The 20,216-nt window shown below is 52.4% G+C and overlaps 2 protein-coding genes across 4 annotated transcripts in view; both read left to right on the top strand.

Annotated features, from left to right (window-relative positions):
• Positions 1 to 2,412, top strand: part of LOC134022800 (HEAT repeat-containing protein 5B-like) — an 8,111-nt gene extending 5,699 nt beyond the window's left edge. Inside the window, 2 exon segments of the mRNA XM_062464551.1 lie at positions 4 to 80; positions 1,223 to 2,412. Of these exon segments, the coding sequence (XP_062320535.1) occupies positions 4 to 80; positions 1,223 to 1,530 (385 nt within the window). The 3' untranslated portion in view covers positions 1,531 to 2,412.
• A 199-nt stretch (positions 2,413 to 2,611) lies between these two features.
• Positions 2,612 to 20,216, top strand: part of LOC134022662 (striatin-like) — a 25,919-nt gene continuing 8,314 nt past the window's right edge. Inside the window, exons 1-8 of one of the 3 annotated variants that reach the window (XM_062464377.1) lie at positions 2,612 to 2,959; positions 10,115 to 10,218; positions 12,568 to 12,641; positions 15,865 to 15,943; positions 17,080 to 17,250; positions 17,583 to 17,718; positions 17,802 to 18,018; positions 19,115 to 19,225. In XM_062464377.1, the coding sequence (XP_062320361.1) occupies positions 2,747 to 2,959; positions 10,115 to 10,218; positions 12,568 to 12,641; positions 15,865 to 15,943; positions 17,080 to 17,250; positions 17,583 to 17,718; positions 17,802 to 18,018; positions 19,115 to 19,225 (1,105 nt within the window). In that variant the 5' untranslated portion in view covers positions 2,612 to 2,746. The remainder of the gene's footprint in view (positions 2,960 to 10,114; positions 10,219 to 12,567; positions 12,642 to 15,864; positions 15,944 to 17,079; positions 17,251 to 17,582; positions 17,719 to 17,801; positions 18,019 to 19,114; positions 19,226 to 20,216) is intronic. The other 2 variants (XM_062464374.1, XM_062464376.1) reach the window with 2 other exon arrangements.

Genomic DNA, 20,216 nt, shown 5'->3' with positions numbered 1-20,216 from the left:
CAGCCCAGCTGAGCTGCAGGGTGTCCAGGAGGGCGTCAGGGCCCTGGAGGGCCTGGTGGCCATGGGAGACGAACAGAACCGTGAGTGGACTTAACCTGCCTCAGACGAGCAGCACGAGGAAGAGAAAGTGTGGCTCGGTGGTTATAGCAATTTGACTGCAGACCAAGAGGTCACAGGTTCAAATATCCTCCTAATAAAATATGATATATCCTAAAAGCATCTGCTGAATGAAGGATGACATTAGCTTAAATTGGATAGATGTTTATTCGTCCCAGAAGGGAGATTCAGAAGTGCATGTCTGTCTCCACCGGCCTACAGTGGTAAGACTGGCCTATTAAAACACCTTATCGTAAGATTAGTCTTCTTGTTTGGTGTGCTCACAAGCCCAGTCCAGCGGAGAGGGCTTGTCTCTGGGTCCTGCAGTCCAGCAGAGAGGGCTGGTCTCTGGGCCATGCAGCTCAGCGGAGAGGGCTTGTCTCTGGGCTCGGTCCTGCAGTCCAGCAGAGAGGGCGTGTCTCTGGGCTCGGTCCTGCAGTCCAGCGGAGAGGGCTTGTCTCTGGGTCCTGCAGTCCAGCGGAGAGGGCGTGTCTCTGGGCTCGGTCCTGCAGTCCAGCGGAGAGGGCGTGTCTCTGGGCTCGGTCCTGAAGTCCAGTTGGTGTCGCTGCAGTAGCTCTCTGCCCAGCCAGCCTGTTTGTTAAAGGTGGAGGCGTGTGCTGTGTGTACTGGTCTGCTAAACTGCCTGCTGCGTCTGCAGGTGTCTGATTACCCTCCGACAGCATTTCCTCATACCTGCTCTGAAGCGTTCACCTCTGGTGACTCTCCTTGTGACCGCGCCTGGCTGGCCCCTAAGCAGCCTTCACTCTAACCCTAGCCCCTGTGAGCCTGTTGCTACTGTGTTAGGGTTAGCTGGGCTCACCCACAACAAACTGCCCCTGGTTTCTCAAGCCTAAAAAACACAATGTCCCAATGTTACCTTCACACAAGGCTGCTACTAACCTTAGAGAATCATACTGTGTCCCCTGAGAGAGGGGTGTAATAGCATCCTGTTAATTGCTAGTTTCCCTGTTTTCTGTTCATGATTGTTGGGTTAGGAAATGAATACATGTATCCACCCTTGTCTCCCCATCTCTCTCCTCCTCATCCGTCTGTGTGTGTCTGTGTGTGTCTGTGTGTGTCTGCGTGTGTCTGCGTGTGTCTGCGTGTCTCTCTGACATGTCAACAGGAGTGCAGCTCCTGGCTCTGCTGGTTCCCACCTTGATCTCCTACCTGCTGGACGAGAGCGACTTCACCTCCGCTCCCCAGACCTCCAAAGGGCTGCATGACTTCGCCCTGCAGAACCTGATGCGGATCGGACCACTCTACCCCGCCGCCTTCAAGACTGTGATTGGAGCAGCCCCTGAGCTGAAGACCCGCCTCGAGGCGGCCGTCCGGGCCAATCAGGCGAGCAGCAAGGCCAAGGCAGCCGCTAGGCAGGCCCCGCCCACTGTGCAAGCTGCTCCCACCATCAAGCTGAAGACCAGCTTCTTCTGACCTCTCTCTGACTCTCTTCCTGTTTGGTGATGCAGTAGTTTTTTTTGTTTTGTTTTTTTATCTGCTGTTGGTTTTGTCAGTCTCCTGTAATTATTTATTATAGAACAAAATGTACTTCTCTCTGGAGACGAAAGGCATCTACACTGAAATATAATTTGAAGGCTCTTTTAATGTAGACTGTAGAGTCATTTGAATGTATGGTAGAGTCATTTGAATGTGCTGTTTTGGTTTGAGATGTGGAATATGTAAAGGGATGTAAGAGGCATGGCATCTCATTAGATTCTCGTTATTTGCATTCCTTCTCGTTATTCCTAAACCTAGTTGTTTGGGGCCGGGTTAAAAATGTTATGAGGTCGTGCTTCAACATGAACATGCTCTAGTTGTTGTCTATTTTCCATGCTAGTATGCAATCATGCGTGAACTTCGAATGACGGTTGTTTGTTTAAGAATGTTTTTATTACCTCGTGAGGTATCAAGGTAGCGTCAAACTTCATGTCTGTTAACCCTCAAGAATGTTACGTTTTATCCATTCCACCACAGCATGGGACTTCTCAATCTCGTTCTGAAAAATGAGATTTTCTAATCAAGAGGTTAATAAAGAAATTCTTATTTCGTCCTTATGGTTTGTAAATATTGTTTAGGAAGGATTATTGTTGGGGACCATTAGTAGAAGTATCAAGTCGTGAGAAATACGTTGTTTTGCCGATGTTATCAAAAGATTAAACAACTTTTTTTCGTTTTCTCCCTTGTTGAGTTCATGTATATCTTGCAAACCTTCCAGATTACTTAAATTACTTGTATTCTGCTACTATGATTAATTCGGGACCATCTAATAAATCTTGCAAAGAGACATTTGAAAAGATCAATAAAGTAATCAAGGCATTTTCTTTGTTTATGTTGTGAAGTGTCATGCAATCGTTTTAGGCATAAATGAGAACGCTTTAGCAGTCTGCGAACAGTGTGTTCCTTGATGTACCGTGGCCCGCGAGCAGAAGAGCTCCGGGACTTCAGTATTTTCTCCGGTACTACAGCACGCTGGGGGCGTGACCTCTCCGTCTGACGTCATACTGTGACTAGCTGTCAGAAAGTGAGTTCATTCCCGTAGCCGACAGAGACGAGCTAGGTCGATACTTTCTGTCCTTCCGCTAGCTAGTTGTAGTCAAAGACCTCACGCATAACCACAAACGGCTGCTCCTTCTTTAAACCGAGCCCGGCCATGGACGAACAGGCAGGGCCCGGTGTTTTCTTTAATAATAACAACAATTCTATTTTACCCGGTGGAGGAAAAGGACCGTTGCCCGACGGGGACGCTGGGGAGGCGGCTCGAGCCCAGTACAGCATCCCGGGGATTTTGCACTTCCTGCAGCACGAATGGGCCCGATTCGAAGTGGAGAGGGCACAATGGGAGGTGGAGCGAGCTGAATTACAGGTAAACACAATGCATGAATCATTCACTGGCGCATGTGTATTTGCAGTGTTTTCAGGATGGGACCTTACTTATGTATTACAGTAAGAGGGGAATGCGTTGCACAAATTGATTGTTTCCGTTAGCATCAGCTAGCTCTCTTGCTAAATGATGTTGCCACACAGCGCCCCCTGCCCTTAGCGTAGTCGGCAGCACATGCTACAATACAATCCAGAAAATAGTAATTTAAAATGACTTGGGCTGTCCCGCGGTCTTCCGTTTTGTTAGATTTTTTCAGTTATATTGTCAAAAATGAACGGCTTAAAATAACTTAAGTGTGTGATAAACGTTTTGCATTTCTAAGTAGTAAAATTCGATTACATTAGTGTATAGTCTAAGCTAGCTTGTAACTCATAAGGTGGTTATAGATTACTCAGCCCCATTATCTAAGGGACTCCTATATGTAAAGGATTTAGACGTACACTTTGAGCAATGCACTATTCCATTATACTTTTATATTTGCTAGTTTATGAAGAGTAATGTTTGGTAATATCCGTTCCGCCTTGTACGTGTTCGACCTGCTTGTAGGGAAACGAAGTGATCCGCTGTCTGAACTACGAGAGCGCGCTACTAGGGGATCGTATTCCGCCCTTCTTGTAAGAAAAGAAGGTCGTGGCTAGCTAATGCAAATTACGTCAGAGTAGCCTTTTATCATACCCCTGCAACAATCATTTGTGTTCATTGATTAGTCTCCTGAAAAAATAGTCAGTTAATATTATAGACATCCCTGCAGGCGGTCAAGACAGTACAGTACTCTAGTACTACAATTATCTGTCTGTTGTCTCTTCAGTCACCACATCCGACCGTCATTACAGGGTGTTAAGACTAACTCACACAAACCACAATCAATCTGAAGTCTTTAAGGGGTCGTTTGATATTTAGAACAGCACTTGCTCTCATGTCTCGTTTCCATAATCCGTTTACACGGAGGTATCATTGCAGTAATGTATCATGGCAAGTAAATCATATGCTACTTATTTAGACAAAGCTTGTTCAGGAGTTGCTTTGGAATGTGGTGAATCCAGCTTGTCAGCAGAGCATCACGGCCAGAGCCACTCCCCTCATTGATTCAGCTGAGTGTAGGTCTACCGTTTTATTTTTTATTTTTTTACTTCCTCAAATTACAATCAAACATATTCTGACTTCGAGCCCACCTGATCTCGTTATATCACTTCTCTGTGTTCCCCTATCAGAGCTCTCCCAGGCAGTGGCCGACATGAGTTTGACGGCTATAGGGAGTCAATTAATTGACTGACCCGTGTCCTGTTTGTCAGATGAGAAAAGGACTGAGCTTTCATTCCCAACCCTGCGAGAGGGCTGGGTTTGAACTTGGATGTGACAGGACGTGTTTGTGTGGTGGACAAAGGCGTGTTGACTGTAAATCAGATTAACAAGGAAGCACTGGATAAGTGTGTTTATTTTTAATTAGTGAAGTACACACTGTGGGCTGTTGACTTAAACTCTGATTAGCACAGATCCTCCCAGGGCTTGATTGATGAGGCTGGGTTTAGTTAGGTTCCAGAATGCTTCATCAGCCCTCTTGTCAATCTCTCTCTCCCCCCCCCCCCTCTCTCTCTCTCTGGAGGGGAAATCCCTCCACTAAGGAGTATCTCCTTGCCAGAACTGATCTGTTGGCAGCCCAAGTGTGACACCCAGAGAAGGTCAAAGGTGACTCAGGGTGTCCGGTAGCTCCATTCAGAATGAGGGGCTGAACTTCAAGATTCAGTTCATTCAGGACTTTAGGTCTCATTCATAGGACAAAAAACTGCTTGTGGTTTACTTCCTGGATTACGACCTGATAGTTAATGAATAATAATATATAATACATTTTATTTTTCAAGGTGCCTTTCTCGGCACTCAAGGACACCGTACAGAGGTATATAAAAAAACATTAAAAGCAGCAGAAAGTTTAGAAATATAACAACAGTAGGAAGCAGTGCAAATGACATTACGTGGAATAGGCAGTAGTAAAGAGATGTGTTTTGAGTTGTGATTTGAAAAGGGGGAATGAATCAATATTTCTGAGTTGGGGTGGTAATGAGTTCCAGAGACGGGGAGCAGAGCGGCTGAATGCTCTACTCCCCATGGTGGTGAGACGGGGAGCAGAGCGGCTGAATGCTCTACTCCCCATGGTGGTGAGACGGGCAGAGGGGACAGGTGTATGGAGGAAGAGGATCTGAGGGAGCGGGAGGTAGTGGGACCCTGGAGGAGATCATACAAATATGGGGGGGTGAGGTGGTGTATGGCCTTGAATGTAAACAGGAGAATCTTGTATTGTATGCTAAACTAGACCGGGAGCCAGTGGAGCTGCTAAAGGACAGGAGTGATGTGGTGGATAGAGGTGGTCTGATAATGGTCTGAAGTAGGGCCAGGACACGGGTGTTGGTGTGATTTGCAGTGAGGTGACTGTGTCTGGCCCTCACGCTTAGGGAAGCGGTGGGGAAGAGAGTGCTCACAAGTGAGTTAGAGGAAGTTAAGACATCAGTAGGCCTGAAGGTACGATGACAGCTACAGTGCTAGTGCTGCTGCTGATGGAAGAGGAAGGTTGAGCATTGTATCACACACCCACACACACTCTCTCATCACCCACATGTAAGGTGTGGGGTGGCCCCGTGTGTTAGCTCGAGCACCAGGCTGTGGTTAGTTCTGCATGCTCATGGTGGGATAGCATGAAGAACACACTGAGAAGTCAGTAAGAGCAAACTCTAAATTTCAACTGGGGCACGTTTTTGATCTTTTGGTAAAAATCAACCCAGAGAGACTGTGTCACTGCAGCAGGTGGTTTCAAAACGGGTTAACTGCTGTCCCTTTGAGATAAGGAGTTTTATTCCTCTGTGCTCTGGTCCACTGGCCTTCTGGAGTCAGACCAGATAGCCTCCATCCTCAGTCTCTCTGAAAACATTCTAGTTGTCAGGGTTAGTTCTTCCCTCTTGCCTCACCATTCACACGTACAGCCTTGGCTGGCTGTGTCTGTGTGTGTGTGTGTGAGTGAGACAGCTGGCCCCTCGCGAGGCAGAGCTGCCTGCCTCTCAAGTCTTCAGTCATAGAACGCCAATCTGTCAGAGATGGAAATGTGTGTCCACCAGCACAAACTGGTGGTTTGATCTTGCACTCTTGTGTGTGATCCCAGGTTGGACTTTATCCATTTGGGTTGTTTTCAAGATGGTTTTTTTGGGGGGTGGAGGGGGGTTTCTGGTTTTCATTTGTTTGGGGGTATTGGTTTCCTGACTCTGGGATAGATTGTGATGAAATATTGGGTGAAAAAATCTGCTTCTCTCTGGCTGTCCAGGAAGGGCTTGCTGGTCCGACAGCAGAGCCGAAGGCTGGTTAGCATCGACAGCAGAGCCGAAGGATGGTTAGCATCGACAGCAGAGCCGAAGGATGGTTAGCATCGACAGCAGCGTAGCAGTGACACTGACTGGAGAGAGCTTGAAGGGCAAACTGCTTTTCTTCCATACCTGAGCTTGACAGACTTCCTGGAGGATAGAAATGTCTTCCTCACACCTTTTATTGATGTTTCGTAACATTGTGCACCTTGTTCACCCTGGCTGGTCATAGAGCCCCTCGACAACGCCTGTGTTTGAGATCCTCACCTGCGGGGGGGGCTCTGGGGGGGGGGCTCGCTGCAGGAGGATCCTCGTTGATTCTCAGGTTTCTGTGGTCGGATCTGCAGATGTGTCTCTCTTGGACCTCACCAGCCCGGAGAAACTCCGGGGATGAAACATTCAGGAGGTGCGTGTGTGTGTGTGTGTGTGTGTGCGTGTGTGTGTTCTCTGTGTGAAATGAATGCCGTAATGTGGGGATGCAGTAAAAACCTTCTACAGAAGCTGCCAAGCTGTCTTTGTCCTTGATGAGGACAACTCCTTTATTTCAACAGCCTGGCCTCTCCTGCTATTGTCCTAAAAGTGTTTCCACCGAAGAGCTCAATCGTTGTGGGTTAATAATTGATCGCCCGTTTAACCATTGACTTGAAAACTACCAGATTGTTATTCCCCCCCCCCCCCCCCCCCATTTGCCCAAGTCAGCTCGCCATTGGCTAAGAGTCCAGGAAGCCTTCCCAGCTGCTAGTGCAGAGTTGGTTGTGAAATGTTTTTACGAGCATGCTGCTCCTGAGTTGTGCTGGCGTCAGGGCTATTCTCCCTGGCGCCCTCGGCACTCCTGTCTCTCCTCTCTTGTTTTGCTGCCCTTGTCTGTCTGTGCTAGAGTGATGGAATGCGTGGAATGTACTTGGCCCGCTATCGGGTCGGCCATCTTTGCGCTCCTGGGGTTGTGTCTGTGACAGAGAGAACCCTCTATAAGGCCTGCGTGGCTGGTTTCCTTGAAAGTTAGCGGCCTGTTGTTGAGTTCCTAGATTTGTTGTTTTTGTTCGTGATACTGCCAGCATATTCAGAGCTTGGTTCTGTGTGCAGCTCTGTGGGGGTGTGATAATGCGTGGGGATGGAGTGAGATCAGTGTGTCTGTCCAGTCGGTCTGATCTGATCCCTGGGACACTAACAGAGTTAGCTGTGTCTCGGCTAAATGGCCTTATTGTGTTTTAGCCTCCGTTGGCCGTGATGCAAAACCAGTCTGGGAGAAAACACGTCTGGAATGCTCAAAACCTCCACCCAGGATCCCGCCTGGTTGAGGACAGAAAGGAAGGTTTTTCCTTTGTGCGTTTGCCGAGGGGATTTTTCCGATGGCCGGCATGTTACGAGGCGGTGTGACGCTCACCTTGCCGGCTTCGCGTCCCCTCACCAACGATGCGCAGAATTTGACGGCGTACTTACACTAATGATTCGATTTCCTTGCTCTGAGATGTTTCCTTTAGCTGTCTCTCTGATGTCTCCACCTCCCAGATCTCTGTCTCTCTGATATCTCCACCTCCCAGATCTCTGTCTCTCTGATATCTCCACCTCCCAGATCTCTGTCTCTCTGATGTCTCCACCTCCCAGATCTCTGTCTCTCTGATGTCTCCACCTCCAGATCTCTGTCTCTCTGACGTCTCCACCTCCCAGATCTCTGTCTCTCTGACGTCTCCACCTCCCAGATCTCTGTCTCTCTGACGTCTCCACCTCCCAGACCTCTGTCTCTCTGATGTCTCCACCTCCAGATCTCTGTCTCTCTGATGTCTCCACCTCCCAGAACTCTGTCTCTCTGATGTCTCCACCTCCAGACCTCTGTTACCATCCAGTGTCTGTCTCCTGGGTGGTCTGGTCCCCTCCCTGCAGGCCTGCCCCCCCTCTACCACTACTAAGGCTGGGCGATATATCGAATATTAGCGATAATATCGCAATAATTATATATCGCCCAGTCCTAGTAGTGGTAGACTAGTTTGAAGGGAGTTGTGTGTGAAGGAGCTCACGTTGTTGAGATGAGGCAGTGAGGGGCTGAGTCATGCCTGCAGACAGCATCCAAGCTTCCTTCAACACCTCCATTGTCCTCCCACACAAAGAGGGAGTCCTTCAGCTTCTCATTGTCCTTTTGCTTGACGTCTTGCTTGTCCCAGTTTCTGCAGTGATTTAAGCAAGCTATTGTTGTCATGACAAGTGACGAGGACAGGAAGTACCGACATGCTAATCCCTAAACTGTGGAGCCCTGGGAGGAGGACTCAGTGCTGCAGTCTGGATTATCAACCTCCCCACTGGGGGAAACTAACTTTTTTTTTCAAGTGAATGTTCATATTCCCGCCTGGGGAGGGTGACTGGGCTGCAGGGTGCTGGTGTCCCAGGGGGGACGTCTGCTGGGCTGCAGGGTGCTGGTGTCCCAGGGGGGACGTCTGCTGGGCTGCAGGGTGCTGGTGTCCCAGGGGGGACGTCTGCTGGGCTGCAGGGTGCTGGTGTCCCAGGGGGGACGTCTGCTGGGCTGCAGGGTGCTGGTGTCCCAGGGGGGACGTCTGCTGGGCTGCAGGGTGCTGGTGTCCCAGGGGGGACGTCTGCTGGGCTGCAGGGTGCTGGTGTCCCAGGGGGGACGTCTGCTGGGCTGCAGGGTGCTGGTGTCCCAGGGGGGACGTCTGCTGGGCTGCAGGGTGCTGGTGTCCCAGGGGGGACGTCTGCTGGGCTGGAGGGTGCTGGTGTCCCAGGGGGGACGTCTGCTAGGCTGCAGGGTGCTGGTGTTCCAGGGGGGACGTCTGCTGGGCTGCAGGTTGCTGGTGTCCCAGGGGGGACGTCTGCTGGGCTGGAGGGTGCTGGTGTCCCAGGGGGGACGTCTGCTGAGTGGGGGTTTGATGTTGGGCTGTTTGGTCTGGCGGACACAGGTTGTTGGTGCCAGGGTGTTGGTGATGTCATTCTGTCTGTGAGGGGCTGGACTCTGGTCAGAGTCTGGGAAGCCTGTAGGAGTGTGTGTCTGTCTCAGAGAGTGTGTGTCTGTCTCAGAGAGTGTGTGTCTGTCTCAGAGAGTGGGTGTGTTTGAGAGAGTGTGTGTGTGTGTGTGTGTGTGTGTGTGTGTGTGTGTCGGTGTCAAGAGTATGTCTGTCAGTGTGAGTCTGTGTCTGTGAGAATGTGTGTTTGTCAGTGTGTGTCTGTGAGAGTGTGTGAGTGTGTCTGTGTTGGAGTGTGTGTGTGTCAGTGTGTGTGAGTGTGTGGGATCAAGTGATGTAATTCTGAGTCAGACTGCATGAACAGCTGCTACCTATTACTGTAGGAGGACGCTGGTGTGGAGGAGGAGGCTGGGATGGATGGAGAACAAGCACATTCAAATACAACTTCACTGGCTTTTTTCCTCTTTTCATTTGGCAACATGGCTGCATATTGATTTGACGTAGACCTATTTTTGTCTCTGTGGAGGCAAGGTCTTTGTAACATTTTTATTTTATTTTTTAAAGCCTCCCATGCAGTATGTGTGCCGTAGTCTACAATAAAAGCACTGTTCTGGGCTGAAATGTTAATACTGTCTGTGTCTCAGACCTATCCCAATCTACTACATATCATCTGGATTGTCAACATAACCTGAACCTTAATTCCCCACTCGGGAGCATTCACTGCATTCCATCAATTCTTCAAGGAAAACATGTTCGCAGACATGCAAGCCCTTGGAGTAGAATTCTAGGACTCCACATGAGTAAGCCACGACAGAACGTGATGCTTTTCAGGGGTTCTGAAGAGGTGTTGAATGTTTCTCAGTTGGGGTTTGTTTGTTTTGTAGGCCCAGGTCGCCTTCCTGCAGGGGGAGAGGAAGGGGCAGGAGAACCTGAAGAAGGATCTGGTCAGGAGGATCAAGATGCTGGAGTACGCCCTCAAACAGGAGAGGTCAGACCCTGCTGTCTGCATTCACACACCTCAACACCACACACACCTCAACACCACACACACCTTAACACCTGTGTGGGGCCTGCAGAGAAGGCCAGGGTCGTCCTGGTCGGTGACTGATACTCATGACCCAGCAGTGTCCTCTGGAGGGACCCGAGCTGTCGGTGTCTGTGAGCCTGACAAGGTCACAGAAAACCTGAAGAATTATTTAGACTCCTCTTTCTCTCCCCTCCTCTCCTTCTCTCCTCTCCTCCTCCTCCTCCCCCCTTCCTCCCCTCCCCTCCTCCTCTCCTCTCCTCCTTTCCTCCTCTCCTTTCTCCTCCTCTCCCCTCTCCTCCTCTCCTCCTCTCATTCCCTCCTCCTCCTCTCCATCTCTCCTCCCCTCCTCCTCTCCTCTCCCCTCCACCCCTCCTCCACCCCCTGGAGCACCACTGTGTCAGGCCGCTGCTGCATGTCTCCATGGTAACACCAGTGACACATTGCATTACCCCGTCGTGTGTTCCGGATGGCTGCACGCTGAAACTGGGATATGATGTCATTCTCCCTTCTCCCTCACCTCTCCCTCACCTCTCCCATCTCCCTCACCTCTCCCTCTCACCTCTCACCTCTCCCATCTCCCTCACTTCTCCCTCACCTCTCACCTCTCCCATCTCCCTCACCTCTCCCTCACCTCTCCCATCTCCCTCACCTCTCCCTCACCTCTCCCCATCTCCCTCACCTCTCCCATCTCCCTCACCTCTCCCTCACCTCTCTCCCTCTCCCTCCCTCTCTATCCCTCACCTCTCCCTCACCTCTCCCTCACCTCTCCCTCACCTCTCCCTCCCTCTCCTTCACCCTCCCTCACCTCTCCCCTCTCCCTCCCTCCCTCTCCCTCACCTCTCCCATCTCCCTCACCTCTCCCTCCCTCTCTCTCCCTTCACCCCTCCCATCTCCCTCACCTCTCCCTCCCTCTCTCTCCCTCACCTCTCCCATCTCCCTCACCTCTCCCTCCCTCCCATCTCCCTCACCTCTCCCATATCCCTCACCTCTCCCTCCCTCTCCCTCCCTCCCTCCCTCCCTCCCTCCCTCTCCCTCCCTCCCTCCCTCCCTCCCTCCCTCCCTCTCCCTCCCTCCCTCCCTCTCTCTCCCTCTCCCTCCCTCTCTCTCCCTCACCTCTCCCTCACCTCTCCCTCACCTCTCCCTCACCTCTCCCCTCTCCCTCACCTCTCCCTCACCTCTCCCTCCCTCTCCCTCACCTCTCCCTCCCTCTCCCTCCCTCTCTCCCTCCCTCTCTCTCCCTCTCTCCTCCCTCTCCCTCACCTCTCCCTCCCTCTCCCTCACCTCTCCCTCCCCTCTCCCTCACCTCTCCCTCACCCCTCCCTCTCCCTCACCTCTCCCTCCCTCTCCCTCACCTCTCCCTCCCTCTCCCTCACCTCTCCCTCCCTCTCTCTCCCTCACCCCTCCCTCTCTCCCTCCCTCTCTCTCTCCCTCACCTCTCCCTCACCTCTCCCTCTCCCTCACCTCTCCCTCCCTCTCCCTCACCTCTCCTTCACCTCTCCCCTCTCCCTCACCTCTCTCTCCCTCACCTCTCCCTCACCTCTCCCTCCCTCTCCCTCACCTCTCCCCAGCCTCCCCCTTCTTATCACCCACAGAAATGTTAATACTTTTTTCAGTTTTGTTCCTCCGAAGAGAGTCTTATTTGTTATCGTTTGTCATTGTTGAATTAGTTTATTTATTTAAGGGAACTAACTGATATTTCTTTGAATACCCAGATTCAGATAACTTATTTGGTTAATAATAGTTTGATACATCAATGAACACATTTTTTTTTTCTCATTGCTAATTTCTTTGCCTCTTTTGAACGTAATATTAGCTTAGGCTTGAGTGTCTCAACCTCCTTAGGACTGGTTTGTTATCGCTGGTTGCTTAGCAACAGGTCCTGTCTGTAAAGACCTCTAGGAGAAACGGTGTTGATAGCCCTGAAGAAGGCAGGATGTTCCCAATTTACCAGGAATTAGATAGCTGGAGTGTTCTCTGATCCTCATGGGAGCCGTACAGAGGGAGGGTACACACACACACACACACACACACACACACACACACACACACACCTGGGCAGTTTAGGTTATCCTTCTGATAAGGATGTGTGTGTTCATGCAGACTGAACCACATCCCTTTTTCATGAGAAGAACCAAGTGGACAGCATGTGTCACTGCACTCTCAGAAACCTGCCACGGCAGTAGAGTCATGTGTCCAAATCAAATGGCTCAGTCAAGTTCTAAAGAGCCAAAGGCTTTTTCTGAAATTGTTCTGAAAATTATAGTGATCATAATCTTTTGTTCTGATTAGTATTTCCTTTCTCCTCATCAGGGCAAAGTACCACAAGTTAAAATATGGAACAGAGTTGAACCAAGGTGACATGAAGCCTCCGAGCTATGACTCTGGTAAGTCGACAGTTGCAGCACCACACCTTCCTTTCTGATAAATCATGTTCAGCATTATTAAACCACCTTTTGTCACAAAATTCCTGTGTTGAATTGTGAAAGAGCTGTCGAGGTTTTCCTCATGTTGGGTCTTGTCTAAACCGACCGTTTAATCCCAGAGTCTTTTCCATGAGGGTTTCTTGTCAACAGCGTTGTAACTGACACTGCTGAATCCCCTTCAGTTGGAGCTCTTGTCTGTGTCAGCACTATTGCACAGGAAGCCTCTCCTCCCATCACTAGTTTGTATTCTCACCCCATCTCTGCTCACAGGGGCTTCTAGGCACCAGCGCTTTTGAAGTGTGGACAGAGAAGGAGAGGGAGGAAGGAATGAGAGAGGGGGTGGAAGGGATGGAGAGAGGGCAAGGGAGAAGGGAGGAAAGGAGGGAGAAAGTTAGGGAGAGAGTGAGGGAGAGGGAGAGTGAGGCAGAGGGAGAGGGGAGAGTGAGGGAGAGTGAGGCAGAGGGAGAGCGAGGCCGAGGGAGAGCGAGGCCGAGGGAGAGCGAGGCCGAGGGAGAGCGAGGCCGAGGGAGAGCAAGGCCGAGGGAGAGCGAGGCCGAGGGAGAGCGAGGCCGAGGGGGAGCGAGGGAGAGCGAGGCCGAGGGGGAGCGAGGCCGAGGGGGAGCGAGGCCGAGGGGGAGCGAGGCCGAGGGAGAGCGAGGCCGAGGGAGAGCGAGGCCGAGGGAGAGCAAGGCCGAGGGAGAGCGAGGCCGAGGGAGAGCGAGGCCGAGGGGGAGCGAGGGAGAGCGTGGCCGAGGGGGAGCGAGGCCGAGGGGGAGCGAGGCCGAGGGGGAGCGAGGCCGAGGGGGAGCGAGGCCGAGGGAGAGCGAGGCCGAGGGAGAGCGAGGGAGAGCGAGGCCGAGGGAGAGCGAGGCCGAGGGAGAGCGAGGCCGAGGGAGAGCGAGGCCGAGGGAGAGCGAGGCCGAGGGAGAGCGAGGCCGAGGGAGAGCGAGGCCGAGGGAGAGCGAGGCCGAGGGAGAGCGAGGCCGAGGGAGAGCGAGGCCGAGGGAGGCCGAGGGAGAGCGAGGCCGAGGGAGGGAGAGCGAGGCCGAGGGAGGCCGAGGGAGGCCGAGGGAGAGCGAGGCCGAGGGAGGCCGAGGGAGAGCGAGGCCGAGGGAGGCCGAGGGAGGCCGAGGGAGGCCGAGGGAGGCCGAGGGAGGCCGAGGGAGGCCGAGGGAGAGGGAGGCCGAGGGAGGCCGAGGGAGAGCGAGGCCGAGGGAGGCCGAGGGAGGCCGAGGGAGGCCGAGGCCGAGGGGGAGCGAGGGAGAGCGAGGGAGAGCGAGGCCGAGGGGGAGCGAGGGAGAGCGAGGGAGAGCGAGGCCGAGGGGGAGCGAGGCCGAGGGGGAGCGAGGCAGAGAGAGGTGTTGGGTTGAGAGGTGATGGGGTGTGTGGTGTAGCTGTGTGTGTGAGGGTGCACCTGCCTGCCCCCCCCCCCTCCAGACAGCCTCATTTACACCCTATTAGCACATGTCTGCTCTTACTCTACTGGATGAATGAACAAGACATCATCCCCAAGGACCCTCATCCCCCAGAACCCTCACCCCCCCAGAACCCTCACCCCCCCAGAGCCCTCATCCCCCAGGGCCCTCACCCCCCAGAGCCCTCATCCCCCCAGAGCCCTCACCCCCCAGGACCCTCACCCCCCAGGGCCCTCACCCCCCAGGGCCCTCACCCCCCAGGACCCTCACCCCCCAGGGCCTTCACCCCCCAGGGCCTTCACCCCCCAGGGCCCTCACCCCCCAGGGCCCTCACCCCCCAGGGCCCTCACCCCCCAGGGCCTTCACCCCCCAGGACCCTCACCCCCCAGGGCCCTCATCCCCCAGGGCCTTCACCCCCCAGGGCCCTCACCCCCCAGGGCCCTCACCCCCCAGGGCCTTCACCCCCCAGGGCCCTCACCCCCCAGGACCCTCACCCCCCAGGGCCCTCACCCCCCAGGGCCCTCACCCCCCAGGGCCCTCACCCCCCAGGGCCCTCACCCCCCAGGACCCTCATCCCCCAGGGCCTTCACCCCCAAGGACCCTCACCCCCCAGGGCCCTCACCCCCCAGGTGACCAGACTTTGGATGGTGTTGAATAAGAAACGTCATGAAATATTGAGCTTCTCTACAGCGACTGTGATGCTGTTTCAGTTTGAGCAGAGAGGATGCGTCGTAGCTAATGAGCTGCGTGTCTGCTGTGGGTTCTTGGTCGTGGTGAAGCTTTCAGATGTTTCTCTGGTGTCATATCACCCCCCGTCCTGCTGATGTCAGTAGCAGTAGGTAACACATTCAGAATTTGACTCCAAAAAATAACATAATGAAGCCTTACTCAGCCAGATAACTGGGTTGTGTTTGACTTCACTTAACTGACATTGATGGGGGCTTGAGGGAAGGTCATACTCGCATGGAAAATCAGAAGTTAAAAGTCAATTAAGTTTCACGACGGTAATTGTATGTCGATATTTCCGTTGCAGCCAGGCGTTGATGACCTAGAATAAGTACTAGTGTAGTTTCAACAGAGGAAATCCCCACTTTGTAGACCAGATGAGTGTCGTACATGTTCCACAGCCCCAGGAGCTCAGCATGTTTTCCCAGACTTAACTTAACGTAAAACAATCCAGAGATGTTGCTGAGTTGCTGCTGCAGTATGACGTCTCCAGTGGACTGTGTGTGTGCAGAGTGGGGTCACTGTGGTCTCTGCTGTGTGGTGATCTCTGTGTTCTCTGCTGTGTGGTGATCTCTGTGTTCTCTGCTGTGTGGTGATCTCTGTGTTCTCTGCTGTGTGGTGATCTCTGTGTTCTCTGCTGTGTGGTGATCTCTGTGTTCTCTGCTGTGTGGTGATCTCTGTGTTCTCTGCTGTGTGGTGATCTCTGTGTTCTCTGCTGTGTGGTGATCTCTGTGTTCTCTGCTGTGTGGTGATCTCTGTGTTCTCTGCTGTGTGGTGATCTCTGTGTTCTCTGCTGTGTGGTGATCTCTGTGTTCTCTGCTGTGTGGTGATCTCTGTGTTCTCTGCTGTGTGGTGATCTCTGTGTTCTCTGCTGTGTGGTGATCTCTGTGTTCTCTGCTGTGTGGTGATCTCTGTGTTCTCTGCTGTGTGGTGATCTGTGTTCTCTGCTGTGTGGTGATCTCTGTGTTCTCTGCTGTGTGGTGATCTCTGTGTTCTCTGCTGTGTGGTGATCTCTGTGTTCTCTGTGTTCTTTGTGTTCTCAGAGGAAGCCAATGAGAATGAGACCACAGGTTCTCTCAACAACCAGCTGTCCTGGAGACAGGGCCGACAGCTCCTCAGACAGTAAGTAGAGTCACACACACACACACACATACATACACACATACACACACACACACACACATACATACAGACACACAGACACACACACACTCACCTGTACCCTGCCACAGAGACACATCTAACCCTGCTACAGAGACACATCTAACCCTGCTACAGAGACACATCTAACCCTGCTACAGAGACACATCTAACCCTGCTACAGAGACACATCTAACCCTGCTACAGAGACACATCTAACCCTGCTACAGAGACACATCTAACCCTGCTACAGAGACACATCTAACCCTGCTACAGAGACACATCTAACCCTGCTACAGAGACACATCTAACCCTGCTACAGAGACACATCTAACCCTGCTACAGAGACACATCTAACCCTGCTACAGAGACACATCTAACCCTGCTACAGAGAGACGTCCCGTACAGTACAGGAGATCCCAGACGCGTCACTTACACAGCCTCTCTCATGATGGCCGTTAAGCTAGCAGGGTCCAGCAGCAGAGAGGTGCCAGACAGGGCTGGAGGACGAGCACGGCTCTGTGTCTGGCAAGAGAGCATGGAGAGCAGCGCCCTCACCTGGACAACACTGTCATTACACACTCTCCTCCTGCTCTCCTCCTGCTGCTCCTCCTCCTCTCCCAGACCAGTCACACCCCGGCTGAGCCAAGCGAGGCGCCCTGATCACGATCACCCTGATGGGGCTCGCCCCCCCACGCCGCCTGGACAACTTATTCATGAGCGTGTGTCAAGTGACAGCTCAGTCCCCCCCCACGCCCCCGCCCTCCCCCCTCCCATAGCACATATCCAGGTCACACCAATTAGAGCTTCCTGTGTGGGTGTCAGTGTAGGCGTGTCATGGAGGATGACTGGCTGCCTGGCACATCTGACATCGATCCTTAGCCAAGTTAGAATTACAGACACGCAAAGGTTTCATGTATTCTATGATATATTTGGTATACAATGTATTATAATATCATATATGTTAGATTTCACCTTTTGAGAATGACAAATATGCAGATTTTTCAAGACATTATTTATACCCCCCCCCCCCCCCTCCAAAAACATGTCTTTCCAAAACGTCTTCCTCCAGTGTTCCCTGGTGGTGCTCCCCAGACTGACCAGGTGTGTGGTTGCAGGTACCTGCAGGAGGTGGGCTACACAGACACCATCCTGGATGTGAAGTCCCAGAGGGTACGCTCCCTGCTCAACCTGGCCGGAGACGGGCCCGGCCGGTCGGGGGACCGGCCCGGGGTGGAGCCCCTGGTCAACGGCACTGATACAGCCCCCAGAGGCCCGGGGCCAGCAGGGTGAGGAAGCACGTCTCATTATGGAGAACCTGTTTCAGACAGTATGGGGGACAGTATGGGGAGTCAGGTGGCTGAGCGGTGAGGGAATCGGGCTAGTAATCCAGGTTGCCAGTTCGATTCCCGGTCATGCCAACTGACGTTGTGTCCTTGGGCAAGGCACTTCACCCTACTTGCCTCGGGGGGAATGTCCCTGTACTTATTGTAAGTCGCTCTGGATAAGAGCGTCTGCTAAATGACTAAAATGTAAATGTAAATGTTTCAAAACCTTGTTTCTCTCATTTAACACTGTGTGTGTGTGTGTGTATGTGTGTGTGTGGTGTGTGTGTGAGCAGGACAGCAGAGCTGTCTGACTCCAGTGCTGTGTTGGAGGCCTTCAGGTTTATTGAAAGTGCCGCAGCAGATTTCAGCGATGAAGATGAAGACGAGGAGAACGAGGGGAGAGACCGGACCATCATGGAGTCAAGGACGGTGAGAAGCTTGACACGCACACACCTGCACACACACACACACACCTCACAGTATTAAGTTAATCTTGTGTGCGTGTGCTGCAGATCCTCAGGAAGAAGCCTTCTTCGTCATCTTCAGCTGTGTCCCCCAGCAAGGACACTAGTGTGTCCCCCAGCAAGGACACTAGTGTGTCCCCCAGCATGGACACCAGCGAGGACCCGGACACAGAGGAGGTTATGAAGGGCTTCGACTTCCTGTCCAGCCCCGACGACATGGACACCTCCCCAGAGTCCAGGAGCGCTGGAGATGGGACTGACTGGGGTGAGACGGGGGGGGCAGGGGGGGGGGACTGACTGGGGTGAGACAGGGGGGCATAGGGATGGTGGGGTGGGGTAACTCTGGGGTAACTGAGGGTTAGGACATGGACTGCATGGTTGAGAAAGTGAACATTATTTATAGTCATTCATCACTCACATATTTTCACCTTTTAAACTGAACAAAAAATGAGACACTTATCTTTAGGTAGTTTCATCTTGCCCAAGAACACAGCCTGTCTGGAGGAGATCCAAGAGTTTAGTTTGAATTCATTTAGCCAGTTTCCTACTACTGTCGAGATCACCTGCCGAGAAAAGCATCTTTGGGTTCCCAGTCTTCACAGCACTGTTGTTCATCCTCCATGTGTCCCTCCATGCTCCATCATGAGTCATGACTCGTCAGTTTGTCTGGATTAACCTTCTTCCATTGTTGGTCCTCAGCCCTCCAAACCCTCCTGTGGCACGACCCTGTCTGTTCCACCCCTGTGTTTGTGTTTGAGAATCAACTGATCAACCTGATTCTCTCTTGTGACTGTGTATGTTAAGGCAGAGGTCCGACCAAGCCCTTTAGATATCCTTAATGCTCTGTCGGCCTGTTCCTGATTAAAGGTCCCGGTATGCTCTGAAAACAAGTGTACATTTGAATTGACAAGGACGCGAGGATGTTTGAACGTGTTGAAGTGACACCCCAGCCCCTCGTTCTAGACACGTTAACGGGCGTTGGGAGCAGAGAGCCGGTGGCCGAGGGCACATCTTCAGTCCTGACCTCTGACCCCTGTCCTCTGTCTCGCACCCAGAGGGCAACTCAGGACTCGCTGCCATGGTGACAGCGTCTCTCACCCTTAAACAGAGATGCCCGTCCACCCTGCAGGGCCCACTGACTCTCTCTCCTCAAGGCCTCCACCTTGTTTACCACCCTGGTCTCCAGGCGCTGTTAGGACCGTGTGTCCTGACTGGTCCTGGAGGCTAGAGGCTAGCCCCAGAGGGAGGGGAAGGCTAGACCCTCCAGGAGAGAGGCTGTGTGGGGCAGCCCTTGCCCCCAGTGGGCCCCACCAGGGCAGCAGCTGAACTGCCTGTCGGTCTGGTTTTGTCCCCCTGTGTAGAGAAGGACGAGCAAGGTCCCATGTCCGAGGCCTGGGACGTGGACCAGGGCCTGATTACCAAACTCAAGGAGCAGTACAGGAAGGAGCGCAAGGGGAAAAAGGGGGTGAAGAGTAAGTTCTCTGGCGTCCCTGCCTACCTCCTCACTCTCTAGAGTTTGACAAGATTCATATCAAAGAAAAAGAAAAACTAATCAGAAGCAGGCATCTTCTCCCTCTCTCCTCATCTTCTATTCAAGCCTCTCGTTCTCCTGCCTTCCACTCGGCACAGCTCTGTCTACAGCCGTGTGCGTGTGTGCGTGTGTGCGTGTGTACGTGTGTGTGTGTGTGTACGTGTGCGTGTGTGTACGTCTGACGTTTGTTCCCCTGGTGTCTTTCATGTCTGTTCTGTTTTGGCGCTGTACTTTCCTTGCATGTTCCCTGTCCTCTCCTGTCCTGTTAAAACAGCCCATTTCATCCACTTCCTGAAGGCTCAAAGTCAGACACCACCATCTGTATAGTGTTCCCCTGACCCAGAACCTGCTCATTTCATCATCATCACTTTACGTTTTTATTATCTTTCAAAGTTACGAGTAGTTTGCAGTTTCAAATCGATTCCAGTAAAATCCTTCTCCTGTGTGGGAGTCTAGCGTGATATAAAGATGAACTCAACCCCAGTGCACTCAGCAGAACATCCCTGTATTGATGGAGTTGTGTGTAGACCAAACTCTGCTTTCCTTCTCTCTGCTGCAGTGGGGGGGGGGGGAACGACCCCCCCCCCCCAATCCTGGGAAAAATATGATTCCCCCCACCATATATCACTGCTAACATAACTACGTAGTTTTCAATATGAATAATATGCATTGAAAACATTATAGACACATAAGCTTTTTAAAGTTTAAGATGTTTAACAACCACGTTTGATCTGTCAATATAATTGTGCCCCCCCCCAAAGTTGCCATCAGATTTTCTCCCCTGGCTGCAGCAGCTACACAGCAGCTACACAGCAGCCCAACACTGGTCTCCACCTGCTCACTCCCTCAACACCTTCTGTCTCTTCATTTTCAGAAGATTTGATCATCTGAGCTTTTTTTCCCCCATCGCTGCTTTACCTTCACCTCTCCAG

The sequence above is a fragment of the Osmerus eperlanus genome, chromosome 6 (assembly GCF_963692335.1).
Source record: "Osmerus eperlanus chromosome 6, fOsmEpe2.1, whole genome shotgun sequence".
In the NCBI taxonomy this organism is placed as follows: Eukaryota; Metazoa; Chordata; class Actinopteri; order Osmeriformes; family Osmeridae; genus Osmerus; species Osmerus eperlanus.
This window is presented reverse-complemented; position numbering and strand designations above follow the sequence as displayed.